General features: G+C 41.7%; 2 protein-coding genes across 2 annotated transcripts; one reads left to right on the top strand and one right to left on the bottom strand.

Annotated features, from left to right (window-relative positions):
* Positions 1-2,344: 2,344 nt before the first annotated feature.
* On the bottom strand, positions 2,345-2,908 carry LOC107472313 (uncharacterized). The gene has a single exon (XM_016091854.1). It carries the CDS (start codon positions 2,906-2,908, stop codon positions 2,345-2,347), a length of 564 nt encoding a protein of 187 aa, XP_015947340.1.
* Positions 2,909-4,780: 1,872 nt separating this feature from the next.
* On the top strand, positions 4,781-8,712 carry LOC107492675 (uncharacterized). Its single transcript, XM_016113756.3, has 3 exons — positions 4,781-4,962; positions 5,239-6,878; positions 7,788-8,712. Exons 2-3 carry the CDS (start codon positions 5,440-5,442, stop codon positions 8,032-8,034), a joined length of 1,686 nt encoding a protein of 561 aa, XP_015969242.1. The 5' UTR covers positions 4,781-4,962; positions 5,239-5,439; the 3' UTR covers positions 8,035-8,712.
* Positions 8,713-9,918: the final 1,206 nt, after the last annotated feature.

The following is a 9,918-nucleotide window of genomic DNA, read 5'->3' as shown; positions in this document are numbered from 1 at the left end:
CTGTACCTTAGTTCTGCCCCTTGTAGGGATCTGCTCACGAAATAGACTGGTTATTGAGCCCTTCCTTCTTCTCGTACCAAAACCGCAGCCAGGGCTTCTCCTGTTATGGCGAGGTATAGGTATAACGGCTCCCCGGCCTTTGGCTTTCCGAGCACAGGGGGTGTCGCCAGGATTTCCTTGAAGTGTCTAAAAGATTCCTCACATGCGGGCGTCCATTCAAATGCTATCCCTTTTCTCATGAGGTTAAAGAAGGGTATGGCTTTTGTTGCCGAAGCTCCGAGAAAATGGGATAACGAGGTGAGTCGTCCTGCCAATCTCTGGACGTCCTTGATACAACCCGGGCTCTTCATCTGGAGTATTGCTTGGCATTTCTCAGGGTTAGCTTCTACCCCCCTTTGGGTTATCATGAACCATAGGAACTTTCCAGCTTCCATGGCGAAGGCACATTTGAGGGGATTGAGCCTCATACCGTGTTGTCGGAGAGACGCAAATACATTTGCCAGGTCATTTAGGAGGTCATCGGGTCGCGTAGTTTTCGCGAGGATGTCGTCTACATAGACTTCCACTGTCTTGCCTATGAGGTCGCAAAATATTTTGTTCATCAGCCTCTGGTATGTTGCCCCTGCGTTTTTAGGCCGAATGGCATCACCTTGTAACAGAAGGTTCCCCCAGGCGTTATAAATGCTGTCTTGTCCTCGTCAGGTCGGTGCATCGGTATCTGATTGTAGCCGGAGTAGGCATCCATGAAGCTCAGATACCGGTGGCCCGCCGCCGCATCGACGAGTGCGTCTATGTTAGGGAGGGGAAAACAATCTTTAGGGCATGCCTTGTTGAGGTCGGAGTAGTCTACGCACATTCTCCATTTTTCGCTGTGCTTTTTTACCATAACTACATTCGAGAGCCAGGTCGAGTAGTCTAGTTTCCGTATGAAACCTGCTTCTAGGAGGCTAGCCGTCTGCCTGGCCACCTCCTCCGCCCTCTCCCGCGACATCTTTCTTCTCCGCTGGGCTACCGGGCGTGCTTCCGATTTGACGGCCAGGTGGTGTGACATGACTTCGGGGTCTATGCCCGGCATGTCGGCCGGTGTCCAGGCGAATAAATCCCCATTGGCCCTGATCATTTCTACCAGAGGCTCCTTCATTTCGTGTGGAAGGTTTCTATTGACAAACGTGAACTTTTCCTCCGTGTCACCGACCCTGAACTTTTCCAGGTCCCTCTCCGGTTCTGGTCTGGGCTTGTCGTCTACCCTGGCGTCTAGGTCAGCTAGGAACACCCCCGACGCCTCTTTAGATTTCTTCCTTAGGGAGAGGCTGGCATTGTCGCAAGCGACCGCCGTCTCTAGATCTCCCCTAATGGACCCTATAGATCCGCCGTCGGTAACAAACTTCATGACTAGTAGCTTTGTGTTGATTATCGCTTCAACATCGTTAATCGTCTTCCTCCCCAAGATAATGTTGTAGGCCGTGGAATCTCGGAGAACCACGAATTCAGCCATTGCCGATCTTCGGCCTTGGGCCTATCCCACGAAAATCGGCAGGGATATCAATCCATCGGGCATGATGAAGTGGTCGCCTAATCCAATGACCCTGTGCTGATGAGTCGATAGGTCGGCGTCCCTTAACCCCAGTGCGTCGAACACGTTGCGGAACATAATGTTCGAGTCTGCCCCCGTGTCGACAAGGATTCGTTTGATGAGGCCAGTTCCCACTCTGGCCGTGATGACCATGGATGGATTTTCAGAGCCCTCGTCGAACCACTGATCTTCCGGGCCGAAAGAGATAGATGGGGGCTTCTTAGAGCTTCGTATCGGCGAGGAGGAGACCGCCAAGACCTTGGCGTCTTTCTTGTGCGCTGATCTCGACCTTGGTGCGGTGTTTTTGGCGGTTACTACGTTTATCACGGTGAGACCGTGGTCTTTGTCTTCTGGCTCTTGACGCCGCTTTGCCGACCGGGTCTTACCTTCCTCGTCTTGGTCGCGATGTCGCCTCCTCAGCTCCCTTATAAGATGGGAGAATTCTGTTAGTTTACCGTCCCTTATCGCTTGCTCTAGTGCATCCTTCAGGTCAAAGCAGTCCTGTGTTTGGTGCCCATAGCCCTTGTGGTAGTCACAGTAGAGGCTCTTGTTTCCCCCCGTACGGTCCTTGAGTGGTCGGGGCTTCGACAAGATTCCTTTCTCGGCTATTTGCTGGTAAACTTCCATGATGGGGAGAGTGAGTGGAGTGTAATTGGTGAATTTTTCTATCCGGGGAAACGGTCTGGGTGCCTTGCTCGGCCCTCCCTCTCTGGCTTGCTCTTTCTATCTCTCTCTGTTACTTTGTTGCCTAGGTTGATTGTAGCTGGAGTGTCATTTATTGACAGCCACGACCTGGCTGACTTCCTTGTCATTTATGTATTCCTTAGCTACCGTTTGGATCTCGTGCATCGTCCAAACCGGTTTTGTGGTGAGGTGTTTTCGGAAGTCCTCGTTGAGGAGGCCGTTCGTCAGACAGAGGCTGGCCACCGAGTCGGTTAGGCCGTCAATTTCTAAGCATTCGTCGTTGAATCGGTCCAGGTATTTTCTGGTCGGCTCTCCGGGCCTTTGGGTTATCCTGATCAAGTTGATCGGGTGCTTTGCCTTTGCTATTCGTGTTGTGAATTGAGCTAAGAAGGCACGGCTGATGTCCGAAAACCCATAGATGGATCCCTGCGGAAGGCCGTTAAACCATCGGATCGCAGGTTCTGCCAGGGTGACCGGGAAGGCCCGGCACCTCACCTCGTCTCCTACTCCCTCCAGATTCATTCTAGCCTCGAAGGCCGTGAGGTGTTCCAAAGGGTCTTGGGTTCCATCGTACCTCATGTCCGTTGGTTTGTCGAAGTGCTTCGGCAACCGGACCTCGAGGATGGACCGATGGAACGGGGTGGCGCCCATTATCACGGGGCGTCGTGTCCTCACAGGCCTCCCTTCTCCGTCCTCGCGTTCTCATCCCGTGGGGTGTGTTTCCTTGCCTCGGGAGTAGATGATTGTGTCGTTTCGGCTTCTCAGGATGGGCAAATCTTCTCGGGTGCTTTCCGCTTCCGTTCTGGAAGCGGAGGCGTGCCGGGGGCGACTCCGGTGGGAATCTCTCTCCCGGCTTTCAGGGGATGGGGAGTAGCTAGGATCGGTGGTTCGTCGATCTTGCTCCTGATCGGCTAGTTGTCGTTCCAGGTTCTGGATCCTATGGCGTAGCTCCTGCATTATTCTGGCGCTGTCACCGCCAGTTCCTCCGAAGGGTCGCGTCTCTCGCGTCCTTATGCGTGGTTCAGTGCGTTGTCGGGGGGACCTTCGTCGCCCTCCCGGTGAGGCGACAGAGGCTGCCCCCTCTGCGCCGGCTGTTTGGCCTTGGTCTCCAAAGCCCGGCACGACGTCCATTTAGGCGTCCCCATAGACGGCGCCAATGTTCGGTTAGGCGATTACTGGACGGTTCGACTGGAGATTTGAGGAGGCGGGAACGCTTCGCTCACAATTGTGCTGGGATCGGATCTGCCGAGTAACCGAGCTCTCTTTGTGGATGGTGGGGGTGTCACCTGCAAAGACACTCCGACGCTCTAGTCAGTTAGTGTGCAGGCGTGAAATAGGTTAGGTGGAATGTGTGACGTACCTTGGGGGAGGGGTAGGATCCTCCCCTTATATACTATGTCAGATGTGGGTCCCACGAGGGCAGAACCCACCTTCCTCGAAGTTTCCCTGTACAGCTGTAGCGGCCAGCTGTCCCCGACGCGTGTTCGGGCCGGTTATGAGTGCGTCATCCGACCGTTCAGGTCAGGTGGTTTGTGGGTCGGGTCGGCCCAAGTTCCCTTTGGGCCAGGCCGTAACATATATATATATATATATTAAAAACTCTAAATTCTAATATTATGACAATAGAGAAGAAAATGACTAGANAATATTTTTAATATTTTTTATCTAAGTATCTCCCTATAAATAATTCATTTCACAAGCATCAAGCGACAAAATTAAGAAAACTATCAAGTTGAATTCTATAGAGTGAATCTTTCATTTTAAAAGAGATACTAAAGAGATTTACTATTGCATTAATAAAATCTAAAATATGTTTTTAATGTTTTATTGATAGACGAAATTATTTATGTTATTTTCTAGAGTAAAATCCTTGTTAAAAAATCTTTACTCTCAAAGTATTATTTAAAAAAATTTAAAATAAGGTACTATAATTTTATGAATTTTATTATCTTGTAATGGTAACAATTTCAAGAATCAAAATTAATTTAGTAAATATGAACATCAAAGCTTTAAACTAGACACCAAAAAATGGAAGCTTGAAACTATTTCAAAGACTAATAATAAATGTCAAAGTCATGTAAAAGAAAATGAAAAAAGAAGTTGATATTCGGAAAATAATAATAAATTTTAAAAGATAAAATAAGTTAATTCTTGAGTTTTTTATTTATAAATATTTAAATTTTTAAAAATTTAAAAATATATTTAAATTTTTTATATTTTTAAATTTGGACACATTAAATTTTAAGTTTAATTTATTTTATTTTAAAAATATTCTTATATGTGCATCTATATTCACCAAAGTAATACAATTAAAATAACATTTTATTTTAATTTTTCTAAAACTTAAATATCTACAAATGAAGAGGTGAAAAGTTTATTTATCTTCTTCTCAAAATTTCAATACTCTAATCTAATTGGACCATTGCCACCGCCATAGCCGGTCACGAACCCATGATATTTTTTCTCACTCTTCTCAGTTCTCTCTCACCCTCGTTACTCTCTCATATAAATACCACTTCAGCCTCCTCTCATCTCACTGAAACACAGAAGTCGCAACCACTATTGCGCTTCTTCTCCGCTACCGTACGTCGGAAAATCTAGGCCGGCGAGAAAAAAAAAAAAGATTCCAAGAAAAGAAAATAAAAAACAGACCCAAACAAACCGCAACATTAACCCGAAAATTCAGCTCCTCACACAAATCACAAGTGAGTAAATTAAATCAACACTATCTCTCTTCATTTTCCACTGGTGTCTCTCGGATCTCGCTTCTTTTTCTTTGTTTCTCGAGACCCGTTCAAAGATCCGATTTTCATGCCTACAGTAATCATTAGCCATGAAAATTATGCGTTCATTATTTACTTATTTTTTAATTAAAAAAGAAAAAAATTGAACGCTCTTTCTTTTTTTATATAAATATTTCATTTGTGCTGTCCCCATGAAAGCGCGTTTCCAATTATAAATCTGCTTTGTTGGTTTTTCAGGTTGGAGTGCTGTTGTTGAATGGCAGAAAGAAAAAAACTAACAAGAAAAGAAAGTTTGTTATGAACAGGTGTTTGAACAAAGCTTCTTCTTCGTCTTTTCGAACACTGATTCTTATTCTCATCCTCATTCTCTTTATATAAAAATACCTCTTTCTTTTATCTCTTTTTGAGTTCAATCTCTTTTCTCTCTGTGACATAATCATGGGAGGATTGAAGGTTGTTACTCCATGTTTGCAATGGTCATTACCTCATTATTCCCCTTCTTCTTCTCCTTCCTCTTGTTCTCAAACCCTAGCTTCTGCGATTTCATCCCCTTCTTATGTATATTCCTATGCTTCGTCAAAACGACGCAGTTTTAATCCTTCCGTATCGTGCCGATTCGTCCACCCTTGCACACTCTTCAAAACGACGTCGTTTCTCCACAAGTCTCGATCCTTAGATTTTCACAATCACGTCTTCTCTACCAACAACAGAACACCGATCAGAAGATCCTGTAGCGCGAGCTTAGATTCCTTCTCCGACGAGGAATTCGCTAAGAAGATCGAAGACTTGACCCTCGGGTTCCAGCTCAACGAAGACGATTCAGATTCGGACGGCACTTATTCTCCAACCTCGTCCTCGAATTTCGTGAATGGGCAGAGCATCCCGGAGCCGCCGTGGATGGTGTCCGGCGGTGGTGAGGAGATAATAATTCCGGCGAACATAGAGCGGAAAGCGAACAGCGTGGAGCTTCCGTTCTCATTGAGGATCATCAAGAAGAAGCTCCAATGGAAGGAAGGTTTTAGGGAGGCAGGTGAATCCGCGTGCTGTTCGGTGAAGAAAGCGTTCTCTTCTATGGTGTTCATCATTCGAGAGCTCCATAGCTACACCCTCCAGATGAGAGAGACTCTCTGCTACCAAGACCTACAAGGAATCCTCGAGAGGGTACAAACGGAAATGCACGCTTCCTTCGTTTGGCTCTTCCAGCAAGTGTTCTCACACACCCCTACTCTCATGGTTTATGTCATGATCTTGCTCGCCAATTTCACCGTTCATTCCATGGGACACAACGCCGCCGTCATGGCCGCCGTGAATCCACCTACGCTGACCATGGAGATGGAGGAAGAGGAGTCTGTCAGTGATAATCAGAGCGGATTTGATTCCTCTGCGGTAAAGACATTCACCGTGTCATCATCTAACGGGAAGAAAACGACTTCCGTTGGTGGCGGAAACGGTGGCGGAGGGAAATTCCGGCCAGCGGCGCACGGAACCGACGGGGAAGGCCGGTCTGACCGGTCGGACCGGCACCAGGGAACGGTTTTCCCTGACGGTTTGTCGTCGTCGCAGTCTCAGGTTTACAGAACAGGGGAGAGCAATAACAATAATAATAATAATAATGCGGAGTCTTCGTCAGTGGAGGAGGAAGAAGAGGAGCTTTGGAGTTCGATGGTGGAGGAAGCTTCTAGAATGGAGGATGTGAATCGTGGCTCGATGAAACAGTTCGTTTCGCCCGTAACAGCCAAGATGGAGAGTGATGACTATGCTGAGTATCTGAGAACGGAGTTGGTTTACCAAACGGGCTTGTCCAAGGAACCAAACAACTCTCTTCTTCTCTCAAATTATGCTCAGTTCCTCTACCTCGTTGCACATGATTACGACAGGTGAATTTTCCTTTTTTTTTTCCTTTTTAAAAAATTCTTCACTTTTATTTGCTAATTTTGCTTGCCATGGCATAAGTATTCTAGTTTCTATTATTATTATTATTATTATTATTATTATTATTATTATTATTATTCCCGTACTAATGTTTTGGTAAAGTCGAAATTCACATGCATAGAGTCTCCATCTTTGGTTAAAATATATTTATTAAAGTTATATATGACTACTTGAAAGTCCATAAAAATTAACTCGTCATGTGTTTCTTGCTTTGTTAAAAGAAAATGGAAAGCAAGATTTTACAAAAATATATTTGATTATTGTTTGTTGTGGTAATATACTCTTATAGGACTGACTAATTTATGATTTTGTTTTTATATGAATTATGTGTGTGTTACCAAAGAGGTCGTTCTAGGTAGGAGCAGCGAAAGCATATTCTAATTCATCGTCAAAAATATATTAAAACCCAAACTGAAAAAAATTAGGGGGATAAAAAAAGACAATGAGGTTTTTGATTTGTCCAAGTTTGAATCTTGATAGAAGAGTATGAGGTGTATTTACCCTGCACCACAGGTTCATGAGCAGGATCAATATATTTCGGTATCTGTCATCTTCCGTGCGCGATAGTCACGTGCATGACAAATGATCTCACACGGAACTTTGTTGACTTTGACTTTTTAATATTTTTTTGGTCTAGACTTTATTTACTCTGTTATTTACTAATATTTAAATCTGTATGTGGCTCTATGCCTATAAGGAAAACTATCAGAGACAGCACATAATAATAAATTGCTTAGTAACGTAATGAAAGAAATATCCTTGAAATTGAGTAGTTTGGCATTGCAATTTTCATGTGAAAAGTGGTTAAAATTGATGTTGACATTTTGGTCTTGTTCTTTGAATTATTTCACCAGAGCGGAAGAATACTTCAAGAAGGCAATAGGGGTGGAACCTCGTGATCCAGAGGCATTCAATAAGTACGCAACGTTTCTATGGAAAGCGAAGAATGATTTGTGGGCTGCAGAAGAGACTTATTTGGAAGCAATTTCAGCTGAGCCTACAAACTCTTTCTATGCCGCTGATTATGCTCATTTCTTATGGAACACTGGTGGGGAAGACACTTGTTACCCTTTGTCATCTGATGCCTCCCAAGAGCTTTAATTGGAATAAATATCTCAAGAAGAAAGAAAAAAATAAAATATATGTAAAAGAGTATAGAGAAAATAAGGGAAAAAATTTTTCAAAGCAAAATAAAAAAGAGAAGTTTTGTAGGTTATGTTTTGTTCTAAATTTTTTTATTGAGTGAAGATGAGGGAAATAGGAGAGGTGGGGTTTTGTTTTGTTATATAACTCTTTGTAATTATAATTGTACATAACTCTTTTTACAATGGCTCATTTTGAGCTTATTGGGTCACATTTTTGTGCAATCGAATGTGCAATTATAATTATAATTAGTTATGTGATTTTGATGGAGAAGATGGTGGCTGTGAGGTGGCGTTTTGGAGAGGCAAGGCGATGCATGGATTGTGTTGTTGAAATATTTAATTTTGGCTTGGTAAGTTGGCAATAAACGGCACTGCGTTTCATATGGGAAGATGAAGGGTGGAGTGTGAAAGGGGAAATGGGACCTTTCACCTTTGGCTCTCTCAAAATGTGTTGATAAGGTTTATGCTTGGTTGGATGTCATTGAAGCAGGATTTGCTTTTTGCACATATTTAATCACACTAATGTTTCTTATCTTTGTTTTGTTCACACTTCACATACTTTTAGTGTAATGATGTTTAATCACATGGCAAATTGTAATTAATCCTTCCTTGTTAATGTGATGCCGTTTTTGGATATGATTTTCTTTCTCGCAATATTAAAATGATTTTTTCGATTTTCAATACGAGGCTTGAATTTCACGTGGGTTATTTTCAATATGCCGTATGATTATTAATTATTTTTCGTACTGATCTCATATTGCTTATGTAAGCGATGTTACTGGATTCTCTCTGGACAAATTCTTAGTGGGTCTAGTCTTTGATAGTTTTCTTTATGCTCAATTTATTGAATGATGATGGAGAGGGATAAAGAAAAAGAATATGTGCTGGATGAAAGAAAGGCTAGAATTTGAGTAAGGGATTTATCGGACGTTTCTTTTGTTATTGCTGGATTATATTTCAATTTGATGATATATATGACACAATATTTTCTAATAGTTTACTTGAGGGTTAATGTGGAAATGTCAGCCATCTGAAAGAAGCTTCCGAATAAAGAGCATAGTAGGTCACATAATTCTTACATAAATAGTTTAGAATTCAAATTAAAAACTATTAAAAATATTTCTCTGTTCACTTAAAAAAAAGATCAAATGACTTCTTTTTTCATTTTAACTTTAGTTACTAATATAAAAATCTAACGGTTCAAATTTATTCCTGTCATTAGTTTCTCGTAATTAAAATCGGTTTGAAGTTTCAAATTTATTCAAGTGATATATTTGAATCGGTTTGAAAATTAAATTTAGTTTAATTTATTTTACTTGTATCACTACCGTTTCAGGTACAACTCTGCGTGATTTCATTTTTCACCTACAATTTCTCTCTTTCTGCACAAACTTTATCAGATTTTTTCTCCTCTTTCTTCTTTTTCGAGTATAAAAATTTTTATATACACTATAAAAATATTGAAGTACAACATAAATTTTTTTAAAGAATCATAAGTTCACAATATTAAGACCGAAACCAATTTTGGTGCATGCACATAATTAAATTAAATTTGGATACATAGCACAAAAATTTTAAAAAACTACAAATTTAAAATATTGAATCATTCAATCAATAAAATACATTTATATAAAAAAAATTTATATACTATATACAAAAGTTTTTATGCTATATCAACAAAAAAATTTTATACTAAAAAAAGTGAAAAAAAAAGTGTAATACATCATGCATGGGCATATTTTTCTTTTAGATTTGTGCCAATTTTCTTAGTTTTTGTTACAAAATATTTTAACGTGTATCATCACTGTTTAAGAATTCCTCAACCACTTTATCCATGATT

Source organism: Arachis duranensis, chromosome 1 (genome assembly GCF_000817695.3).
Source record: "Arachis duranensis cultivar V14167 chromosome 1, aradu.V14167.gnm2.J7QH, whole genome shotgun sequence".
Lineage (NCBI taxonomy): Eukaryota > Viridiplantae > Streptophyta > Magnoliopsida > Fabales > Fabaceae > Arachis > Arachis duranensis.
Note: the sequence above shows the minus strand (reverse complement) of the source record. Positions and strands in the feature narration are given on the sequence as shown.